The 23,623-nt window shown below is 30.3% G+C and overlaps 11 protein-coding genes across 11 annotated transcripts; 7 read left to right on the top strand and 4 right to left on the bottom strand.

The window, feature by feature from the left end:
• Window positions 1–12: 12 nt before the first annotated feature.
• Window positions 13–407, bottom strand: BX663DRAFT_486699 (uncharacterized protein; the record flags this gene model as incomplete). Its single annotated transcript, XM_051524693.1, has 2 exons — window positions 13–327; window positions 387–407. 2 exons carry the CDS (start codon window positions 405–407, stop codon window positions 13–15), a joined length of 336 nt encoding a protein of 111 aa, XP_051382370.1.
• A 1,122-nt stretch (window positions 408–1,529) lies between these two features.
• BX663DRAFT_543389 (uncharacterized protein) lies at window positions 1,530–2,717 on the top strand. Its single transcript, XM_051530839.1, has 2 exons — window positions 1,530–2,213; window positions 2,287–2,717. Exons 1-2 carry the CDS (start codon window positions 1,594–1,596, stop codon window positions 2,543–2,545), a joined length of 879 nt encoding a protein of 292 aa, XP_051382369.1. The 5' UTR covers window positions 1,530–1,593; the 3' UTR covers window positions 2,546–2,717.
• Window positions 2,718–3,267: 550 nt separating this feature from the next.
• On the bottom strand, window positions 3,268–4,411 carry BX663DRAFT_510928 (dienelactone hydrolase). Its single transcript, XM_051527821.1, has 4 exons — window positions 4,280–4,411; window positions 4,125–4,171; window positions 3,901–4,057; window positions 3,268–3,730 (listed from the first exon to the last, which is right to left on the bottom strand). Exons 1-4 carry the CDS (start codon window positions 4,388–4,390, stop codon window positions 3,302–3,304), a joined length of 744 nt encoding a protein of 247 aa, XP_051382368.1. The 5' UTR covers window positions 4,391–4,411; the 3' UTR covers window positions 3,268–3,301.
• A 127-nt stretch (window positions 4,412–4,538) lies between these two features.
• BX663DRAFT_510922 (GDP dissociation inhibitor) lies at window positions 4,539–6,399 on the bottom strand. The gene is made up of 4 exons (XM_051527820.1): window positions 6,121–6,399; window positions 5,427–5,992; window positions 4,949–5,368; window positions 4,539–4,869 (listed from the first exon to the last, which is right to left on the bottom strand). Exons 1-4 carry the CDS (start codon window positions 6,172–6,174, stop codon window positions 4,674–4,676), a joined length of 1,236 nt encoding a protein of 411 aa, XP_051382367.1. The 5' UTR covers window positions 6,175–6,399; the 3' UTR covers window positions 4,539–4,673.
• A 1,488-nt stretch (window positions 6,400–7,887) lies between these two features.
• BX663DRAFT_552304 (uncharacterized protein) lies at window positions 7,888–8,863 on the top strand (the record flags this gene model as incomplete). Its single annotated transcript, XM_051531355.1, has 4 exons — window positions 7,888–8,091; window positions 8,171–8,231; window positions 8,285–8,394; window positions 8,468–8,863. The coding sequence occupies 4 exons, from the start codon at window positions 7,888–7,890 to the stop codon at window positions 8,861–8,863; spliced, it is 771 nt and encodes a 256-aa protein (XP_051382366.1).
• A 76-nt stretch (window positions 8,864–8,939) lies between these two features.
• Window positions 8,940–9,984, top strand: BX663DRAFT_435568 (Metallo-dependent phosphatase-like protein; the record flags this gene model as incomplete). Its single annotated transcript, XM_051523129.1, has 2 exons — window positions 8,940–9,143; window positions 9,232–9,984. 2 exons carry the CDS (start codon window positions 8,940–8,942, stop codon window positions 9,982–9,984), a joined length of 957 nt encoding a protein of 318 aa, XP_051382365.1.
• An 827-nt stretch (window positions 9,985–10,811) lies between these two features.
• Window positions 10,812–12,934, top strand: BX663DRAFT_74059 (uncharacterized protein). Its single transcript, XM_051532307.1, has one exon. The coding sequence runs from the start codon at window positions 11,090–11,092 to the stop codon at window positions 12,524–12,526; it is 1,437 nt and encodes a 478-aa protein (XP_051382364.1). The 5' UTR covers window positions 10,812–11,089; the 3' UTR covers window positions 12,527–12,934.
• Window positions 12,935–13,313: 379 nt separating this feature from the next.
• On the top strand, window positions 13,314–14,767 carry BX663DRAFT_435430 (kinase-like domain-containing protein; the record flags this gene model as incomplete). Its single annotated transcript, XM_051523118.1, has 5 exons — window positions 13,314–13,828; window positions 13,911–13,986; window positions 14,079–14,157; window positions 14,279–14,512; window positions 14,571–14,767. The coding sequence occupies 5 exons, from the start codon at window positions 13,314–13,316 to the stop codon at window positions 14,765–14,767; spliced, it is 1,101 nt and encodes a 366-aa protein (XP_051382363.1).
• A 3,470-nt stretch (window positions 14,768–18,237) lies between these two features.
• On the top strand, window positions 18,238–19,088 carry BX663DRAFT_531354 (alpha subunit of riboflavin synthase; the record flags this gene model as incomplete). The annotated part of the gene is made up of 3 exons (XM_051530374.1): window positions 18,238–18,391; window positions 18,470–18,553; window positions 18,649–19,088. 3 exons carry the CDS (start codon window positions 18,238–18,240, stop codon window positions 19,086–19,088), a joined length of 678 nt encoding a protein of 225 aa, XP_051382362.1.
• A 66-nt stretch (window positions 19,089–19,154) lies between these two features.
• BX663DRAFT_510913 (coth protein-domain-containing protein) lies at window positions 19,155–21,098 on the bottom strand. The gene has a single exon (XM_051527819.1). It carries the CDS (start codon window positions 21,066–21,068, stop codon window positions 19,287–19,289), a length of 1,782 nt encoding a protein of 593 aa, XP_051382361.1. The 5' UTR covers window positions 21,069–21,098; the 3' UTR covers window positions 19,155–19,286.
• Window positions 21,099–22,399: 1,301 nt separating this feature from the next.
• On the top strand, window positions 22,400–22,642 carry BX663DRAFT_414193 (mediator complex, subunit Med10; the record flags this gene model as incomplete). The annotated part of the gene is made up of 2 exons (XM_051522323.1): window positions 22,400–22,507; window positions 22,586–22,642. Coding segments are annotated over 2 exons (165 nt in total), but the record flags the coding sequence as incomplete, so codon positions are not given.
• Between the last annotated feature and the right edge of the window lie 981 nt (window positions 22,643–23,623).

Genomic DNA, 23,623 nt, shown 5'->3' with positions numbered 1-23,623 from the left:
ATATTTATTTATTTAAATAAGACATGATCCCCAACGTTCAAATGGAGCACGATAAACAGGTGTCATTCCAGTACATATCTTACTTTTCACTTCATGATCTACATTAAGTTGAGAGGCTGTATAAGAACCTGTTGTCGGATTATAATGAGAGAGTGTCATACCCAATGGTGGAGTAGAAGGTCGTAAAGGTGGTAGTTGTGCCATAGTTGTTATATTATCTTTGGTTTGTAATGACGTTGATATCATTAAGTGGCTACTATTTATATTAGATATTGTATTGTCTAGAGAAGAAGATGTGTGCATACGTTTAATCGTTGTCGATTCTTCCTACAAAAGTATTTGTTAATAAAATAGATATTTATTTATTATTATCCAATTAGATTTACATCTTGTCTATAGTCCTCCATATTTTTTCTTTTTAATTGTTGATGATTTGTATTGATTTGCTTCATTTTTTTTTTTAATAAATTTTTGCCTGTCAAAAAAAAAAAAAAAAAAAAAAAAAAGAGAGAGAAGTACAAAAAAAAATCAGAATCAAAATATCAGTCAGATTTTAACTAAATTGGGGGTTTAGATTTTTTTTTTATACTAAATTTTGATCCTATAAAATTGATAAACAAACCCCTTAAACAGCCCTTCTCTCTCCCCCCCCACTTCCCTACGAACTTGAATTAAGAATATTCCGGCTCGAACAATTGATAATTATTCAGTGTAGAAACAATTACTCATGATATACTACTACACTGAACTTTTCTAATATAGTTAGTAGTTTACTACTAATAATATTATATGTTGGTATGCTTGATAGGTCAGAGTAGTATACAGTCTATTTGGAATACAATAAATAATAACCATTATGTCTGTAGATCTTTGAAGGAAAGGGTTTTAAAATTAATATATAACTCGTAAGAGACATTATGCATAGTATAGGGTCAAGAAACGAAAATTTGCATATTTACAGTACATCAAGTTGTTACTGTTGCCTATTATTATTGACTAACTGATATAGTTTGTCCCTCTTTTTTCTTCTTCTTCTATGTGTATAATTAAATTATATCTATGAATATATAATTTCTTAAGAATAAAGCCTTAATAAGGATTTTCATTTGTATACCATCATCCCAGCCTCCTACATTCTATGTTATTCAGAATAGGAAATATGATAATAAATAGTATAAAGCTGATCGACAGGATAATCATTATCTTATAACTCTATAAATGATAATATTAATACTGTTTTATTGGTGTTTAATAATAAAAACTCCTTTTTCATTTATTATTACAACGTCACCTTTTCCATTAAACACACACACACACACACAATGAAAATACTGCTACACCATTTGGGAAAAATAATTTGAATCCCGGCTATTCAGACTTGCCAAAAAAAAAAAAAAAAAAAATTAGTAGTATTTTTTTTTTTTAATGCTATTTAATTCCCGAACTCAATGCAAATACTACATAATCATTTACATCCTTATTTTTTTTTTAATTTATTTATTTTATTTTATTTTATTTTATTTTTTTTTAATTTATTTCATTTTATTTTACTTTATTTTATTTTATTTTGTTTAGAAGAGGATAGAAAAAAAAATGGCATTTGCTCAACAACAAAGGAAACCAGCTACATCTCGAACTTTACATTCAACCTCAGAAGATTATTCCTATCAACGAAATAATACTGCTAGTTATTACAGGTCGGACTCTGAGACTGACTGGCATATCATAAGCTCAGCTCTTCCTTCTTCTTCTTCACAAAGTAGTAATTCACCCAATTTACTAGCCACTACAGAATCTTATACATCGAGTCGTATCGTTTCTGATACAGAAGAATCCATATTTTCTGATCTAGAGAATGTACAACACCAACAACAGCAACAAGTGTTTTTACCTTCTCATGACGGTACAGGCACCTTTCTAATTGAAGATTCATCTGATCAAAACACAAGTAGTAATGAGGATTCAGAGATAGAAGCAAGTGGAAAGAATAGTTTATTAGACATGATTCATGGTGATATTAGATCTCCTTCATTTGTAAATAATAATAGTCCTAGATGTATACCAACTGCAGATGGCTTCACCTCACAGGAATTATTCATATCGTCAGCTGAGGTAATAAAAGATAGCCCATTTTTGTCAGATGCAAGTGATGATAGTAGTGGTACAAAACAGAGAAAACAGCAAAAGAATTATCATCAAAAAGATTTAGATAAGTATGTTAAAAAAAGAAAGGATTTAAAAAAAAAAAAAAGAAATACTCATGTATCTCTCTTCTTGTAATAATAGAATTCCTATTCATCATCCGGGTATTCTGGGCTCAACCACTTCAGCAGCTATCTTGTCTATTGTATGGGATAGTCTTCGAAGATTAAGAAATCATTTAATAGAAAATGACACAAATACAGTAGAAACAATTAGTAATTTAATGTCAGAGGCAGTCTTTGAAGGCTGTATGCCTTTTAGCTCTCATTTACATATGGAATTTGATAATGGAATTCGTACTTCTTCATCCTATTCCTTATTTGAAGGGCATATTGCTATTTGAATATATATATATATATACAAACTTTATAATATATATGCATATATTTGTTTTCATTATCTATTCTATAAACAATACATAACAGTAATAGGCTAATATTATGATACAAATGTATATATATATCCTTGTAAGGAATAGAAGTGTACAATAGCCATTTTATAAATATTGATATACACACACACATGTATATATATATTAATATCAAATACTTGGGTTTATATTGAGAATGATGCTTATATTTGTTAGTTATCCTATCACCCCAAAATGAGAGAATCTATTTGACTCAATAGGTTTATAGTATTTATACGTCTCTATTCACTTCTTTTCTCATAAGTGTCAAATAAACATTCGATTCCTCATACTTTGGGTTCAAAAATTAGTATTGTTGGTAGTAGTTGTTCCAGTCTATTGACAGCGTATGCTTTAGCCCTAAAGAAACAATAACAAATCTATGTATTTAACAAATACTTCAATTACATCTCCATGTGGTAAGTATATAGAGATAGTATACTTTTATATATAAAATATCAATAAGATTATATGTATGAAGATGATTTATTATATACGCATTTCATGCTTTAGTCTCTGGTATCAATGGAACAAAGAAAGATTAAATCAACATCCTGTCTTGATATTTTCTAGTAAATGCAATTTTTTTTTCCAAACACCACCTTTTGCTAGCATTTAAAAGAAATAACATTTTTTTTTTCAAGTCACAAAAAAAAAAAAAAAAAAAAAGAAAGAGGATCATTTATTATTTTACAAAGAAGGTTGAACAGATTTGAAGCAGTCAGTAAAGAAGTTAACGGTGTATTGAATAGCTTCATTTGCTCTTTGAGCATTAAGTTCATTTGTATAATCACCACGAGCAGCACAGAAACCATGATGCATATCATTGAAACGATGGTGCTTACATTGACTACCAAAGGGTTTCTTATACAAGACCTCCATGTATTCAGTCATATCAGGCTCATCTGAGGTAGGTAAAGCAAGGATAGGTGCACCCGCTTTTTCAGCATCCTTCACATCAACAAAGGAAGGATGAATCAAGGAAGCACCAATAAAGAAGGGCATCTCAGAGGTCAATTGAACAGCAATCTTTGCTCCCCAACAGAAACCAACCAAAGTAGCAGCTGTGACGCCACTTTCTTTAAGATATCTAACAGAACGTTCAATATCAGGATGGACCTAGTCGTATGTATGATGATATATATATATATATGAATTAGCATCCAATTCCATTTTACTAATCAGGTAAGAATAGAAAGAAAGAAAGGGAGAGAGAGAGAGAGAGAGACGAGAAAACCTTTTTCCTCCTCCTCCTCCTCCTCTACCCCCATTTTATTTTAAATACTTACAGCTTCATAAGTGCCCACTTTATTAAGCCATACCATGAATTTATCGAATTGTTTCAAAAGTTCCATAGTAGCATAATCACCATGAAGGATATCTGGCATAATAACCTTCCAGCCACAATTCTTGGCTAAAATATCACAGAATTGATAAGCATTAGGACTATATATAAAGAGAATAAATTTACATAAATAGCTAAAAAGGGAAAGAAAATAAATAAATATTTTACTGATAACCAAAGACATCATAGATAACTAAGACCGCGTTCTTTGCATCCTATTAAAGATAAAGGATATAAGAAAAAAAAAAAAAAAAAAAAAAAAAAAAAAAAAAAAAAAAAAAAGACTGTTGTTATAAACATAGCCAAATCTATTATATTATTACCTTAGGACCGACAGTATAAATATCGAGTCCATCATAAGTTTCCATTTCACCTGTGTGTTGATAATCAGAGACAACAGGTGGGATAGAGCAACAAGCCTTAGAATATGACATTTTTTTTTGATAAAATAAAATAAATAAATAAATAAAAAAGTATAAAAATAAATTCCTACGTTACAAAAATTTATTGCTTTTTATTTTATTTTATTTTTAACTCAGAAAAATGGCTGCTTCTTCCTTATTAACATGAAGCAAGTTGTGTCCTTTCCAGTCTAACTATGAATGATTCATTTCTTCTTTTTTTAATTCCTTTGTTTTTATGTAAAGGCTTTGTAATCGTATTCAGTCATATTTTATTTTTTATTTTATTTTATTTTTATTTGTACAAAAGTTTTTATTAAGCAGTGTTGACTTCTTCTTCATTTTCTCTCTTCTTAAGAATTAAAGGCTCACCAGTAATACGACGCCAAATATCATGAACATCGTCACAAACTGTTTCAAAATGAGATGTAGCATCGTATGAACGAGAAATATAAACTTGATCTTGTTTGCCATCTTCAATAGGAACTTCCAAAGGTGATTCATGAACAAACCTATTATTAATATGATAAGTAAGTACGTGTAAACATTCCCTCACCACCACCACCACCAATAAATATGAATATACTTTACATATCTTGAATAGGTCCTAACAGTTTCAAACCTTCTTTGATTTCTTCAGCAGGATTAGGTGTCTCAACAATAGTAGAAACAATGGCTAAATAATATCCTTTAGGACAAACCATATGGGCATCACTAACACAAGCGATATAAATATCATGTTGACGCTTTACTTGGCTTTGAGGAATGACGATTTGACAAGAATCACTATCATTTGTACTGGGGATAGGGTGTGTTAAGAGACAAATGGCTCGAACAACGGATCCTACTTTCTTAACCTTAGAGGGTGCATAGGAAGGATCACAGATAACCATTTTAGCACGAACCATTTCATCATTTGCCTTTACACCCATAACTTGACCTTGATCATTATAGATTAACTCTTTAGCATCTGTGTTTAACATATAAGTACCACCATAAACAGCAGAAAGTCTATATGAAATTACATGAATTAATACCATTCAATTATTGACAATCTAATTCCTTTTACCTAGCAAAAGCTTGTGGCAGATCACCAAGACCATACAAGGGATAAATGTATGGAGATTTACCATATCGAAGGACAGAAGCAGCATATAGCCTTACTTTTTCAACTGTATCACGAGCAGGTTGAGATAAATAACTATCATCTAAATGAAGAGCCATAGCATGGCCAATGAACTCTTGAGTACCTGAAGCCAAACCAAACTTTTTAAAAACCTCTGTCATCGTATTTTGATCCACATTAAGACCTTGGTGAGTAGATGGATCATTCTCTTTATAAGCTTCAACCCAAAGTAAAAAGTTTCTCATACGACGTTTCTCAAAAATGCCCATTAAAGGTGAAGCAAGTGCCTCAGAACCATTAGCAGGAACTTTACTTACACGTCCACCACTATAAACATAAGAACCAGCAATCTGCTTAAATTCGAGATAACGTGTTACATCTGTATGTGTTAAAAAGCGAATAATTTCACCATTAGCCATCATGAATTTAGGAATCAAGTCAATGTTCCAATCACGATCACGACCCAAGTTTTCAGGTGCTTTTTGTCCAGGTCTAAACTTGTTAAAGAACTATATAGATGTATATAATATGAATATTCATAAATTATATGTATATACATATATTAATATATATATGTATATATATACACATATATACATATATATATTAATAATAAAACCTATTTGTTAATGCTTACTTGAGTCAAGTTTAAAGAGGCAGACTCGGCACCGTAATAGTCATTACGGTCCATGTGAAGAACTTTTTTCCCCTCAACGGAAAGGAGACCAGATAAAATACATTCGGTCAAACCAGTACCTAAAACAATAACGTCGTATTCTTCATCCTAAAGTATATAAATAAATAATGTTACATTATATAAAAGGAAGGGAAAAAAAAAAGAAAAAACTTCATTTCTCATCTAGTTGTTTACCATCTTATAAAGCTATCAAAAAATATAAAATTTAAAAAAAAAAAAAAAAAAAAAAAAAAAAAAAAAAAAGAAAAGAAAACTAAATGTAACCACTTATACTACTTTTACATATGACGTGTTATTCTCATGTTAACTTTGAATATGCGTATTATTTTTACAGTCACAACAGCAACAACAAGAACCCAAATATATCAGATGATCAGTTTTATTAATTAATTAAAATTAAAAAGAAAATTAACTCACATTAGAAGCTTATATTAAATTTACGTGTGATGATGCGATACACTTATTTATACATTGCTTGTAATAAAAACGTACTGTACATATTCATCCTATTTTCTTGTCTGTATATATGCATTCATCAAAGAGGATAGCATAAGACATTGTACTTGTAAGGAGAAACTGTCATAGCAAATATAACAGAAATCATGAAGTCACTACTACTATGTTAATGTAAACAAGAAAAAAAAAAGTACTCAAAAATAAAAGGAGAAAACTAAATAATCGGCTTTGCTTCATAAGAACAAAAATGCTTAGTTAAATAAAGCATCACGACTTTTCTAAAAAAAAAATAATAAAAAAGGAGTTTTATCATTAAAATAACTAGGGAAAAATCATACTTTCATAAGCGTTCTGAATTGATTATCGTAGCATAGATGATATAAAGGCCTAAGAAGTTCTCCTTTTGATTCAAACACGTACAGAGTACGCTTTTGTCCTAAATATTCCTTGCTACTATTTATACTTTTTGTCGGTCATGATCAGTAATCCTCCTTTACAAGAATTATTAAGTATTATTGGATTATTTATTGTTGTTTTTGAAATAGCATTTTGATTATCATGTTTGCATGTATGTACAGAGTTTAGAGGAGAATTGGAGTCATGATTATAATTTGCGTGACACGATTCTTTTTTTTTGTTATTATCGGCATTTAAATATTAATCATAAAATTATTAAATTTATGCTAAAGTATTATTTTGATTGGTAGATTGGATTCACACGACAAATGTAGTAAATGAATGTAGTAGTAGAATGCTATATGTCATTAAAAAGCTAATCCTTTGATTGATGGAATGCTTTATATAGTCAACTTTTCTTAATAAAAATCAAAAAAGTTTTCACCTATGATGTATCTACCAAATGTTGAGAGAGGGAAAAAAAAACTCTAAAATACAATAGACTGTGGTTTTATGATACATATAAGAGACGATATTATTCAATTAGACTAAGACTCAGTTGTTTGTAGTATCATAATAAATAACTGACGGTATACAATCAACTAAACTAAGCAATTAAATAACTAAATAAAGAGTTACTATATATACTTTTTTTTTGTAATAATGCTGCCATCATGTTTCGCGGTGTTTTATCTTTACTACGCGATTCTTCTTCATATTTACTTTCATTAAGATATTATTAAATTCACCCCGGATATACACGTAAAAGATAGAAAAAAAAATAAAAGAGATCTCATAAATTAACCCTTTTTTTTTTCTTATTTCGTTTACTTAATCTACACAAATCAACTAAATATGGCAACTACAGATTCACAGTCAAATGAAAATTTTGTTAGAGTTGTGTCATTTGATACAATGACAGATAAAGATTTACCTAATTATTCATTTACATTAAGAGGGAAATCATCTGGATATAAACGTACGAGACGCTCACGAACCTTTATGGTTGCCACCGACTTGGCCAATTATAGTGAATACGCTCTTACATGGGCAACAGATGTAAGCATAATTTTTTTTTTTTTTTTTTTTTTTTTTTTTTGCACACAAAATATTCCCTTTTTGACATTTAAGCATGTAGGAGATTATGGATGAAGGCGATGAGCTTATTGTTTTAAGAGTAGTTACAGTAGATATGAATGGTAATAATAAATGATAGAAAAAAAAAGATACATGTATTTATATTTGTAAATAGATAAAAAAGGAAATATAACAAATCTATTAGAAATGGAACAGAAACAATCAAAGCAAAAAGCTAATCAAGTAATGGAAAAGATTATGAAAACTACTGGAACAGAAAAAAAAGTAAATCCCTTTCAAAAGAAAAAGACAAAAAAAAAAAAAGGAAATGAAACAAAAGTTAATTTTAACAATATAGATTAGTGTAATTATTGAATTTGTTATTGGTAAAGTACAGGAAACAATTCAACACATGATTGCCATGTATCAACCTTCTTTATTGATTGTCGGAACAAGAGGACTTTCTGAATTTAAAGGAATGTTACTTGGAAGTATATCAAAATATTGTCTTCAACATTCTCCTGTCCCAGTCACTGTTGTTCGTCCTGAAGACAAAATCAAAAAATCTCTAGCAAATAAAAAATTAAGCGGACTAATACGCATTAGTAGTAATGGTAGTACAAGTGATGAAGAAAACACAGTAATTACAAATGAAGATGACAAAGTGGATAAGAAATTTAATCGCTTAACATTATCCTCAGGTTGGCAACGAAAATCTCGTTCAGATTGCTCAAAATCAATTCCACCTAAATAAAAATAAATTTTAACGTTGTATACTTTTTTTTTCTTTATTTATATTCTTTTTCCTTTCTATAACTTAAAAAAAAAAAATGCTTCTAGGTGCAACTTTCTTATTTTTTAGTTGCATCTTATTTGTTTCCAACGTAACAGCTAAAATTGATGATGAACGTCGAATAGTAGCTCTGGGTGACCTTCATGGAAGCTTGGCTAATACACTTGAGATTCTAAAGTTTTCAGGCCTCATTGACAATGATCTCCATTGGATTGGAGGTGATGCTATTTTTGTTCAAACTGTAATAAATTAAATAAAAATTCTTCCTTCTCCCTTTGGATAATATGATGTATTAATCACTTGTAGCTATATTATTTTATTAATCATAGGGCGACGTATTAGATAGAGGTCTTGATACCATTAAACTTTATGAGCTTATTCAAAATCTACGTGATGAGGCACCACTTCATGGCGGACTTGTTATTCCTTTGCTTGGCAATCATGAAATCATGAATCTTGTAGGTGATTGGCGGTATGTATATCCAGATGAAGTAGAAACTTTTGGAGGATTTGAAGCACGAAAGCTTGCGTTTAAAAAAGATGGCTTTATTGGCCAATATCTAACATTACTCAACATGACAACTAAAGTGGGCTCTACTGTCTTTTGTCATGGTGGTATAACACCTTTTTTCAGTCGCCGCGGTATAGATTGGATCAACGACCAAACACATGAAAGTATTATACCCTATATGGAATCACATGGTCACTATGGTGATGATAAGTATGGTCTATTTGGTGGCTATGGTCCAACTTGGTATCGAGGTTATGCTTTGGATGATGAATCTAAAGTATGTGATATACTAGATGAAGCCTTAGAATTATTAGAAGCAAATCGTATGGTAGTAGGTCATACAGTTCAACATGATGGTGCCATTCATACACGTTGCGGTGGTAAAGTCATCTTGATTGATATAGGTATTTCAAATGCCTATGGTGGTAGAAAAGGAGCCCTAGAAATCCGCGGTAATAATGTCTTTGCTTTATATGCTGATCGTAAGGAAAGATTGCCTTCGCCTCCTCCTTATATTCCGTTAAGTGAACGAACCAAAAAACAGCCTTTCATTGTACATGAAGAATTATAAATAAATGGAATAATATGTATATTTTTTATAAAAAGCAAATAGAAATAAGAAATGTATTATTATCATTTTCTAAAAATAAGATTGCTATAACAAAAGGTATTAGAAATTAGCCTATCATAATGTACAAAAGAGCAGGGATTCATGATGAAAATCAAAATAAATCTTTTATTTTATCTATCAAAGTAATAAATATACTGTCTTAAATGCAAAGGGCGTTTATTACCAGTTTTTTAAGAACTCCTTCAAGGCGTTATTGTAAAAGATTAAGAAGAAAATTATGTATCTTCTTGCTTCTATACACATACACACTAGTAAATAATACTTTACTTGAATGGATTTACATTAAAACATATAACTCTGTCTGTCTGTCACTCAAGCACACATACACACACACACACACACACTCTCTCTCTCTCTCCCACCCCCCTTACCCTACCTTTATTTCTTTGTTATGTCATATTAATACTACTTTATCTAAAAGTTGCTGCATATTTTAAAAGCCTATATTCTTAGATATTCGCTAACAATAATAACTTCTATTGGACCTGTATTTCTTTTAAGGCAAAGATAAACTTATCTAATAAAATAAAGACAAAGTTGTTATAATTCTACAAAAAAAATTATATATTGCTATGAACATATATATTAGAGTACCTAAACAATAGTATATAAATAATCTTTAGTTAGTATTTACTATTTGATAGTAAGTGAAGACTGGAATAAAATGTGAAACAACAATTATTACAAAAAAAAAAAAAAAAAAAAAAAAATTGTTCTTGCAGTTCGTTCCCATGGTTGAATTTTCTGTTTCTCTCTCTCTCTCTTTTTTTTTTTTTATTTATATTACAGGCATAAATGAATACTTTATATAACAATTAGCTTATTCAAGTTTAAAAAAAAAATACAGTAATGATATACAATTCTAATATGGTATTATATTGCTTCTTAAAACCATGGTAATAAAAAGTATGCAACAGTGGATAGAAACTACCACTTCACTAATTTATACTCCTTTTACTAATAAACACCGACAAATTTTAGATTACTTTTCTGTTTGGAATAATAGTTTTCTTTTCTATTATTGAGCTTTATTCTACTCTCATTCATGTCTTCATCTGAACAACAGTTTGAAATATGGCTTAATAATAATAATAACATTCAACAAGTTGAACGAAATTCTGATGATATTCGTCCTTTAAGGGCGAGTCGCTCCGCGAATACAATCTCCTCTTCACGATATCATTTTAAAACACATTCAACAAAAGCAACAGTATGTAAGATAAATAGACCAAACCAGATGACATCTTTAAAGATGCCGTTACATGACTCAACCAGTTCAGAAGTAAATCACCTTATGCCTTCATATATGGACATCTTAAACTCCTCCGGACAAGATTGGTTAGATGCTTATAATTATTCGGAAATTCATGACTCTACTGGTCAAGAAACAGAATATATTAAAAAGGAAAGACCCAAGCAAGATCAGAGTGTACATCACCAACTAGAAAAGGACATGATTGAAAGATCCCATCGTCGTACTTTTCATCCTGCTCAACCGAAAGAAAAAGTAGTTGTAACACTTAGAAAGGCAAAATCAATGCGAGATCATTCAGCACGATCTAAATCTCGATCATTTTCACTTTCCTCTCAAAGCAAAGATCAGTTTCAAATGCCATCGCCCCAGTTACCAGAAAAGAAACCATGCATACCACTTGTGAATAAAATTAAACGCAAATTAACTTTAACCAAGGAAAAAAACACGTTGCGAGCACCTGAAGAGCAACCAGCAGGTTTGCCCATTCATTACGAGCCAAGAAAGACCGTTTCTTCAAGTATGATTAATCAGCGTCAACATCAGGAGAAACCCTTATTGCTAAATACCATTCATAATGGGCTATCTGAATACCAGGGTTATACCCCTCAAAGCCGTCATCGCTCTTTTACTTATTCTCCTCCTCCGCCTCGAACTAGCAGTTTAAAGACAATAGAGACATCTGATATACCTCCTGTACCTCCTGTACCAAAGTACCATAAATTAGCATCAAGAAGTAGTTCACTTCGGAAAAAGGAGAATAATATACCATCATCAACACTAATTCAAAGACATATGAATAATACAAGTGATTTCGCAAATACCAATAACTTTAATAACAAAAATAGCTCTATCGATAAAAGTCATAACAATGTCCGGTTCGTACAAGAAGAAGAAGAAGAAGAAAAAGAAAAAGAAGAAGAAGTAGTAGTAGTAGTAGCAGATCCTCTACTAAAAATGAAGGAAGAATTTTCGTACCTTTCTACTACTACTACTGCTTCACTTGCAACATTGAATTATGCAAAGAGTTTAAGTTATGATTTTGCTCAAATTGAAGAGGATATAAAAGCATTAGAAATTCAAAGAAAAGCTCATCCTTCTTACACAAATAATTTAAAATTACCAGAGAAACAACAACAGATCCGGAAAGAGCAATCATTATCACTCTTGCCGTCACTATCGTCATCAGAAAACAAATCTATTCTTAGGCGTAAACGAGGAAAGGTATAAATAAATAAAAGTTTATCTTTTTTTTTTTTGAATAACTGATCTTTATTCTATTCAGACTTTACCTGGAAGTTTGACAACTCCACCACCTATACCAGCATTACCGTTACCACCTATGAAGTTGAATCCTATCCAGCTTAAAATTTCTATAAATCCACAAAAGGATCCTTTTCCAAACAGCGTGATAATTCCTGGACAAAGTGTATCTACATCAACTCCTAATGACACATCAAAGATGAAAATGCCTTCACTAGCACCCTCTTTAGATATTTATGCTAACAGGTCGATGAAACAAAAGACATATACATCAGTTTTACCTAATGATACGAGTTTAACTGGAGTAGGGCTCGAGACATTAATGCCAAATCAACAAAAATCATCAGCCATGTATGTTAACAATCATCAAATCCCTTCGAATGATAGAAAATTAATTAAAAACAATAGCCATAAAGGTCCTATACCTACTATTTCATTCACAAACCCTATTCCATCTACAAGCAACAATAAGGTGAGACGAACTGTAAGCTGTAGGCAACCAAAAGAAGAAAAACCAGCTATATCATCATCATCAAAATACAGAAATACTGTTGATAACAGCAATATTATAGCCTCCAATTTTGGTCAGATATTACGACACTCTAATTCAGCCACCACTCAACTGCCACGTTCCTCTAGTATTCATCATCATCATCATCAGCAGCAGCAGCAGCAGCATCATGAAAGAAAATTATTAACAAATAACAGTCAATTGCATGAGACTGAGGGCGCTCGATCTCCTAAGAGTGTCCAAATGGCACTCAAATATTACGGTCAATATCTTTCAGAGTTTGAAAGACAAATAGAGATACACAATTATAGTCATATTTACTTTGTAGGACCTCATGCAGCAAATAAAAAGAATGGCACATTGAATATTGTCAACAACTTTGGACATGATGATGAGCGTGGAGATTATAAGATTGTTATTCAAGACCATTTGGCTTACCGATATGAAGTGATTGATGTCCTCGGAAGAGGTTCCTTTGGCCAAGTCGTTAAATGTATTGATCATCAAACAGCACAAACAGTCGCCATTAAACTTATCCGTAATAAAAGGAGATTTCATGCTCAGGCAATGACAGAGATAGATATCCTAAAAAAATTAGTTGAATGGGATCCGGATGATACATATCATACAATTAAATTGACAGATTATTTTTACTTTAGAAATCACTTGTGTATTGCCTTTGAATGCCTATGTATGAACCTTTATGAGTTTATCAAGAGCAATCATTTCCAGGGATTTAGCCTTAATCTCATTAAAAAGTAAGTTATATGTTTTTTTTTTTTTTTTTTTTTTTTTTTTTTTTTTTTTTGTTTCGTAATAATCATTAAATATGTGTTTTAGGATTACTGTTCAAATACTTCAATCATTAACATTATTAGCTAAACATAATTTAATTCATTGTGATTTAAAGCCTGAGGTATATACAAATATATATATTTATATGAAGAAAAAGAAAAAGAAAAAGAAATAGTATCCCACATGTTGACTTTTTTTTTTTTTATTTTTAAGAATATTATGTTGAAACATCCAGGGAAAACTAGCATAAAAGTAATCGATTTTGGCAGTAGTTGCTTTGAATCAGAAAGAAGTAAATATAGAAATGTATATGTATTTTTTATTTTTTATTTTATTTTTTATATTTTTTTTATTTTTTATTTTTACTAACATTTTATTTCTTGAAAAATAAATAAATAAATAAAAACAAAAAGTATACACATATATTCAAAGTCGTTTTTATAGGTCACCAGAAGTTATATTAGGTCTTCCTTATCATAAAGCAATTGATATGTGGAGTTTGGGATGTATTTTAGCAGAACTTTATACTGGATTACCATTATTTCCTGGAGAAAATGAACAAGAACAATTGAATTGTATTATGGAGGTAATAGGGTTACCTGATAGACGTTTAATTGAAAAATGCTCAAGAAGAAAGTTATTTTTCGGTAAGCATTACAAATACATATATGATTGATATATTTCTTATAAAATGAATTTCAATAGACTCAATGGGTCATCCACGTATTATCACAAATTCTAAAGGAGAGAAAAGATTTCCAGCCACTCGATCACTATTACAGGTTCTTAAAAACTGTGATATTGTATTTATTAACTTTATTGAAAAGTGTTTACAATGGGATCCAGCGAAGCGTATGACGCCTCAAGCAGCCTTAGAGCATAAATGGATTACAGCCCAATAATTAAAATAGTATTGGAGAAAAATCACACATCTTATACCATTTATTTGAATACAATGAAAGGGCGGCACAATATAATAATAGTTTGAATTACCAATAACACACCTTGTTATGTATGTATGCATATTATGTATTATATAATGTGTCTTGTTGTTGTATACCTTATTATACAAATATAATAGTATAGCTACCATATAAAATTATGTGATACTTTTTTTTTTCATTTAAATAAATATATAAGTTATATTGGTAATATTTGTAAAATTATACTGGATCAAAAAGGGCTCTATACCTACTTTTCAAAAAAAGAAAAAAAAAGCATATATACATATACATATAATGTAATTACCCTTTCTATTATTGTTGTTTTTTTTTATGCTTTAGATTGCTATTCAAGTATTATAAATATACACTATAAATATAAAAATTGATATAGCCAAACTCATGTATTCATATAAGTTTATAAAAGTCAATATTAAACGTTACAAACAATATACGCTACATATCCTCCAAGCAAAACAATATTTATATGTAATATATAGTAAAACAAAAACCCTCTATTATAGCTTATGAAGTTAGAACATCACCCTTGATTATTTGAGGAGAAAAAAAAACATATTTCTTGAAATGTTTTGTTGTAGGACGATTATTCTTATTAGAAAACTCTATATTATATACATATTTTTTTTTTTGGGTACATCAGGGCATCTTTTTAATAGAAAGAAGTTTAACTACTAGTAAAAAGAAAAAAAAAAGTCATATAATAACAACGGTTTCATTACTTGATGATTGATTTGCAGTGGTATTGTGTAAAAGGCTCAATATGCAAAAGAACATGACACTGTTTTCAATAATGTAAAGAACATTAAATAGTTGTATTATGTAAGAAGTAAAGACTAAATAAAAATAACTCAGTCATAAATGAAAAAAAAAATACACAAATGCTTATATACAAAATAATAATCCCTGAAATCCCCTAAAAAGTTATTGTTAGAATAGATTCTATCAAACTTAATATTCAAGGGTTAAACTGAAGAGAAGCTACTTGAAAATAATTTTTTTTTTTTTTTTTTAATTATTTATTCCATTTTTCCATAAAAAATAAAAATCTAAAAGCAGTAAATTAAAATGAATTTCTGACATTTATTATAGAAAAATTGGAAAAGAGAATTTTTCCTTTAAAGTAAAACAAGCATATATAGAAAACAATCAGCATTAACATAAAATTAATATATAAAGCAAGGTCTATTTTGACTGTGTTGACTTTATTATACATTCAATTCTTTTATATAACAAACAAATATAGCCAACTATTTATATACATTTACATTTATTTATCTATTTTTTTTTTAACTGAATTAATATATACTATTTATTATATAACATATGGATTCTCTTGATCTTAAATTACCTAAATATATGGTCTACTGTGTGATAGTAGCCTGTCTTGGTTCATTTAGTAATGGTTGGGTAATTGGTTCTGCTAATGTACCTGGTGAAGTGACTCACTCTTGTGAAAATGGCAGTGCTCGTATCTCTAGTAGCGCCTTCCCTGATTGTCTCCCTATGAATACTAGTCTTTGGGGCTTTGCTGTCTCTTCTTTCTGTGTTGGTGGTCTTCTTGGTGGCTTCTTTGGTGGTAATATTCAAACCAAGTTTGGTCGTAAGAAGACGATTATTTTTAATAATTTGGGTTGGATACTTGGAGGTCTTTTACAAGGTGTTGCAGTAAACCCTGCCATGTTTATTGTGGGTCGTATTCTCTGTGGTCTCTCTTGTGGTCTCGGTTCCTTGGCTACTCCTACCTATGTTGGTGAAATCTCTACTATCAAGGCTCGTGGTACTATGGGTACCTGTAATCAATTTGCTATTGTCATTGGTATCTTGCTTGCCTCTGTTATCGGTCTCCCCTTGGCAAATGTTCCTCTCTGGCGTATTAATTATGCCCTTGTTGCTCTCCCTGCTATTGCTCAATTCTTCTTGATGTCTGGTTGTGTTGAATCTCCTCGTTATCTTATCTCTATTAACCGTATTGAAGAAGCCAGAGAATCACTTCAAAGACTTCGTCCTAACACAAACATTGATAAGGAATTCTATGGTATGGTTGAAGGTCAACTTGGTGCTGCTGCTGCTAGAGCTATTACTGGTATGGATAGTAGTGCCTCTGCCACCAATAAAGATGAGACCAAGTCCTTTGATGATCAAATTGAAGATGGTATTGTTACTGCTGATGAAGGTGCTCGTGAATCCATGAACATGATCCAGATCTTTACTGATTCACTTATTCGTCGTATTGCCCTCACTGTCCTTGCTCTTCACGTCATTCAACAAATGATTGGTATTAATGCTGTCATGTATTATTCTACTACTATCTTTAACATGTCCTTCTCTGCTGAGATGTCCAAGTACATGGCTATTGTCACTACCGTTGTCAACTTTGCCTCTACTATTCTTTCTTTAATCTTGGTTGATCGTATGGGTCGTCGCCCCCTTTTGTTGATTGCTGAAGCAGGTGCCTGTATCTTCTGTGTCTTGTTGATCATTGGTTATGTCTATAGCTTGGGACCCCTTTTGGTTGTCGCCGTCTTTGGTTATGTTGTTTCATTTGCTATTGGTGTCGGACCTATCCCATGGATGATTACCTCTGAAGTCACACCTGTCTATGCCTCCTCTGCTGTTGGTGCTGTAGCTACTGCTGTCAACTGGGCTACTAACTTTGTCATTGGTCAATGTTTCCCTCTTGTCTTTGAAGGTATCAAAGGTTACTCCTTCGCTATCTTTGCTGGTGTTGCTGCACTTGCCTTTGCTTTCACTTATCTTAAAGTCCCTGAAACCAAGGGCCGTTCCCTCGAAGATATTGTCAAGGGCTTTGAAAAGAGTTCTTAGGTTTTTTTTTTTTTCCTCCTCCTCTTCCTCATATATTTATAGCATATCTATACATATCTATTAATACCCTTCTTGTTCTTTTTTAATCTGAAATATATATAAATATCAATTAATATCTAAATAAAAACTCGTTTTTTTTTTTCCTCAAAATAATAATTTTATGCAATCTATTTCATGTAATTATCAATATTATGAATTCTTTTTTATATAAAGTAGAAGTAAATCAATATATATACATATGTATATGTATATAAAAGAGCCATTATGTTTATAAGAAGAAAGTATAAAATAGATTCAAGTATCGAAACGTCTTGATTAAGGCACAGAGGAAGAAATATATCTGTATATGTATGTTTGTGTGTATATGTTACTAATTCGTTATAAATATGATAATCCTGCACACAATCTTACATAATTTTTTTTTTCCCCCAAATACTGATGTGACTGGAAGTTTTTATGACAAATCAATGTAAAACATAAAAATTCGTAGTAGCATTTATGCCTCTCATTTTATATTATAAATATTTTAGTTTTTTATTTTTATTTTATTTTCCCTCGTTTAAAATATTTCATATATACATACAAGAATGTTCACAGGACTTGTCGAACTTATGGGTAAAGTCTCTTCCATTAAGGAATTAGACAATACTGAATCAGGTGGAAATGGATGGACTATTACCATCTCGGAAGCTTCAGAAATTTTGAATGATTGTCATTTAGGTGACAGTATTGCTATCAATGGTAATATAATAAAAAAAAAGAAATATAGAAAAAAAAAAAAAAAAGGTCATTTCAATTCTAAATAATATATAATATTAGGTACTTGCTTAACTGTGACTGAATTCAATAAAGATTCTTTCAAAGTAGGTGTTGCACCTGAAACTTTAAGATGTACAAATTTAGGTAAGATTGGATTAATAAATAAATAAAAAAAAAAAGATACTAGAGAAAGAAAGAGAGAGGAAGAGGGAAAATTATATATTTAATTAGGACAATAGGTGATTTAAAGGTGGGAGATAAAGTGAATTTAGAACGCGCTATGGATTCAAATAAGCGATTTGGTGGACATATGGTTCAGGGACATGTAGATACGACAGTTAAGATCATTCATATCAAACCAGAAGGAAACTCGATTTGGTTCACGTTTCAATTAGACAAAGCTGATAAAGATAAGATGAGATATATTATCCCTAAGGGCTTTATTTGTTTAGATGGGACTTCACTTACTGTATGCGACGTGGATGATGACCAGTGTACATTTTCTATCATGATGATTGCTCATACACAAGCTCATGTCATTATGCCCTCTAAAAAGATTGGAGATAGAGTGAATGTAGAAGTGGATATGTTGGCTAAATATGCTCTCAAGAGTTTAGAGGATGCTATTAAAAATAATGAAGGCATTGAAAGCCTTGTAAAGCGTGTTTTAAAAGCATAATATAGGATTTAAAAAAAAATAAAATAAAATAAAATAAAAAGCATTGTATAAAAAAAGAGAAATACGTAGATAATTACACATATTATATTTATTTAAAGAATATTTTTTTTTTCTTTTGAAAGTTACAGATACACAATCAGGAGATTGTTTTAAGTTATAATAAACTACATTTCATGTGCAGATAAAATTTTAGTTTTACTAGAATACAGAGGTATTGCCTGTATTAAGATTGTAAAAACTTAAAATATTCTTGCTGATATTATGAATCCATTCTTTAACACCTGATAACGATTTACGACCAGTAGGGCCATTCACAGCGTCCTTAAAAGAAATAGTCTCGTTCGAATTGAAAAGGAAATCAAGCATTGTATCTAAATCAAAATTAGAGGGTATCTCGTTACCTATAACAGCAGTGACTTCAGAGCTTATGTTATTATTAACCATCTCAGAAAAGACATCTTTACCAACACGTGGCAATCTTCGATCCCATTCAACATCTTCTTCAAGCATGTTGACAATGTCGTTAATACGGCTATTCATGACAACAGGATTAACTAAATTCTTTGCAATATCTACTAATAATTCTTCATAACGTTGCTTGAACTCAGGAACTTGCAGTATTTTGTTCATTAAGGGTCTTGTACCCATGCCAGGGAAAGTAGAATAGTTACCACTCCACATCCAATCTAATTTAAACATGGTAGAGCCCAAGGTTAAGTCCATATCAGAAGAGATATAAAAAAAGTTATTCCTGTCAGGGTTTTGATAGAGATAATAGTTATCAGCCATAGATAGATAACCATCAGAATAGCCCAAGATGACTTCAAGAGCCATAGAACGGAGAAACGATTCAGTATTAAGATGCTTTCTCCATTCAGTAACAGCATCGGATGTATTTGTAGGCGCATCTTTAATAAACTTTGTAAATGCCATCAAAGGTTCATAAGCATCTTTCACTTCTCCTCCTTCTCCATCAGAGGGCTCAACCTTAATTTTATATTGTCCATCCGAATACTCTGTGATGTTATCATAGTAAGCAAGGTCAGAGGTATGATTAGTAAGACCTGAAGTAGGGGACATAAAGACACCTTGATACAGATAGCCATTCTTATAGTCTTCATTACCATTAGCAAAAACATTAGCTAACCAAGGATCCTTAAAGGTATCAATCAGACCAAACAAACCTATTTCATGATGATTTATCATAACACGAACATAAGAGAGTTCAGAGGAGAGTAAGCCAACAGATTTGATAACATCATAAGCCATCTTTTCACGTATATAGGATGGATCCGTATATAAAGCTCTAAGTTTCAAACGTCTATAGTCATAAAGACGATCCTTTTTATCTAGCTTAATATTATAAGAAAGCTTAGGCATCCACCTAGAACTTCGTCCAGATAAGGAAAGAGTCGTATTTTGGAAAACTAGGGTGTCATTCAGTGTAACATAAGTCATGTTAGCTGTGACCTCAATATCCTCGGTTGAATTGCTAGTATGTAGCTTGTCAATATCATTTTGACTAGCTATCAAGTGAATTGTAGGAATTTCATCATCGATATGTAACTGAGAATAGATACGATGAATATCATCCAATGGTTTATAAAGAGTAGGAAGCTGAGTCAATGGACGCTTATTCCATGAACGTTTAAAGAATTCATTGACCGTATCCTTTGTTGAAGGACTACGCATAAATGGTTCAACCTCTGTATTATTATTTTCTTCTTTTGTAATCTTAACATAGCTATAACCCGATTTAGCTATAGGAGCTTCACCAGAATGAAGGATAGGGATACCTGAATGATGAGGCATTAAAGGATAAGTTATATTATCAATAACAACGCCCATAGAATGAGTTTCGTTAATCAAACTAATAACATTATAACGAATAGTATCCGATTGCGCATTAGCAAAGGTAAATAATCCTAATACTATAAAACAGATATATAAAAAATGTATATTAATCATTTTATAATACATTTATTTTATTTTTTTTTTTTTTTTTTTTTTGCAGTAATGATAATAGATTTACAGATTGGTACAACTTTTGCCAAAATCATTTTTTTTTCTTCATCTATCCAGAAAAAAAAAAAGATGCCTTTTTATATTAAAAATAGAAATTGGCTTATTGTTGTTCTTATAGTTATGGAAGAGAACTGCGCATTATGTATTATGTTACCTAAATCGAAATTAGTCACGTTCGACAACTACGGCGGTAATCCCGACTTTATCTTTGCGATTTTTGCAAGAATCCTATATTTAACATTAAATATGATTGTATATGATAAACTGTTTATTTTAATTAAAAAAAAAAAAAAAAAAAAAGATTTATTTTTTGACGATTTAATTAAAATCAAAAGGACAACACTAATTGTAATAATTGCAACAAAATAGAATGTTTGACGTCATATTTGACTTTTAGGTTACTCAGATGAGCAGTTGTTTGTTGGTTACAAATTACTTGAAAGTATCCTTTATACTTCTTCTTTGTGCTAGAACATAGGATAGCACTACAGAATAGTAAAAAAATAAAAATAAAAAAAAAAAGACTGTATAAGAAAAAAAAAAACTAAAAGCTAAAAGCTAACAATAATATTTTTTAATACAGTAGTAGACTCATTATCTATCATGAGTCTATAATTAGACGATGATTTCATTTATGCTATTATTTACTGGAAACAAATGAAGATGAGGTTATATAATAAGACATGTTGTGCAGTGTGCATACATATACATGTATATACATATGTGTATACATGTATATATATAAATGTATATGCATATGTGTATAAATGTATTTTTTTTTTTTTTGTTTGCACATTTTAAATGCTGAGATGATGATACCCAATCAAATGGCGTATTTTATTTTCGATTACATTTACCATGACTTCTTTTTATTTTATTTATTTTCTCTCTCTCTTCTGTTTCAACGTAAATGCAACCAGACGAAATAACAACAAAGGATTCTCGTCAATCTGTTGAAGATAAATTAAATGAACTACTACAAACATTATTTGAATTAAGTGTTATTGTTTATGATTTTCAGCCTGATGGTAACAAGCTTGTATGGAAAAAGATGTAAGTTTCTAAGATTTACATAAAATTTAAATAGAAACGACATTCGAGATTAATTCCACTTACATGCATGTTAAAAATAAAATAAAATAACAGTAATAGTATTATCGAGCAATATAAAGAAATTGACGAAATAAAAGATGGCATTGATTTATTTATACCAGAAGAAGTAATAAAGTAAGAATGGCAACTATTTCTATTTGATCAATAGTAAAGCTCATCTTTTTATTATTATTTTAAGCTATGTAGAACATGGTAAGAATCCAGATATATTTACTCAAGGTTTTGTGGAAAGAGCAGCGACAGAGAATCAATATACAAACGGTAAAATCAAAGCAGTTGCTGTAAGTTATGGAAACCTTTTTTTATTATTGCATAAAAGAAAGATGGAGTTAAAAGTTGTTGCATTTATTATATATTAGGAATTTCGAAAGCTTTTATCAGAAGAATTTACAAAGTCTTTTCCTGACCTTTATGATAATGCAGACACTATGCTTGAAAATAAGCAATCTCAACCACCAAGCGAGTGATGATAGATAATAATAATAATAAATTTATTTGTACAGTTAGAGATATTTTTTTTACGTATAGAAAAATTATATATTGGCGAAACAAAAAGATGATTCACGCTTAATTGATACTGACAAACAAAAAATTAATTCCATCTGCAATTTTATGTATTGTATTGTATTTTACATTTATTTATTAGAATTTTGAATAAAAGAAATGTATTAAACCAAATATCTTGACACGTAGTAGAGAAATTATTATAACAAAAAGTCTTGTATTTAAAAAAAAAAAAATAAGCTATTAAGCATTATTAGCAAATGCTGAGTGTCCATTCCTGTTGTATTCTGGATTAGTTTATAGCAATACAACTATAGACTGACTTACTGTTTCGTAATTTCGTGAAAAATAGAATAAAATAAAATAAAGTTTATATTTCCTCTCATTCTTTTATCACGCATAGGAAATTATTTTTGACTTGAAATAAGATCTGTTACTATTGTAATTTCTTTATTAGTTACTATTTATTTTATTTGACATTTTAAAGAAAATAGCATACATTTACGAAATGATATTTGGAAATATATAAATAAATAAAGAAATACACCTTTTTATAGTAGATTAGGCATACTAGTTACTATTACAGCAAATAAGAAAAAATTTAATGGATATTCTTGTGTTATACACTAGCAACTTCTTCAAAAGAAAATAATAATAATAATTATAAAACTTATTCATCAAGTAAGTTTAATTACCCTTCACTCGTAATTGATCATTTTTACCAATGAAAAAAAAAAAAAATGGCGGTAAAATGATGTTTCAAATTGCTGATTTACAAATGTTTCCTTATCATTGCGATCATTTGCAATAACAGCATAATGTTCTTATTTTGCTGGTCTCCTCTTATTTGGGAAGAAGATACTTTGTTGATGTTGAATAGAAACATGTTTCTT

Source organism: Cokeromyces recurvatus, assembly GCF_025118155.1.
Source record: "Cokeromyces recurvatus strain NRRL 2243 chromosome Unknown BX663scaffold_14, whole genome shotgun sequence".
NCBI lineage: Eukaryota > Fungi > Mucoromycota > Mucoromycetes > Mucorales > Mucoraceae > Cokeromyces > Cokeromyces recurvatus.
This window is presented reverse-complemented; position numbering and strand designations above follow the sequence as displayed.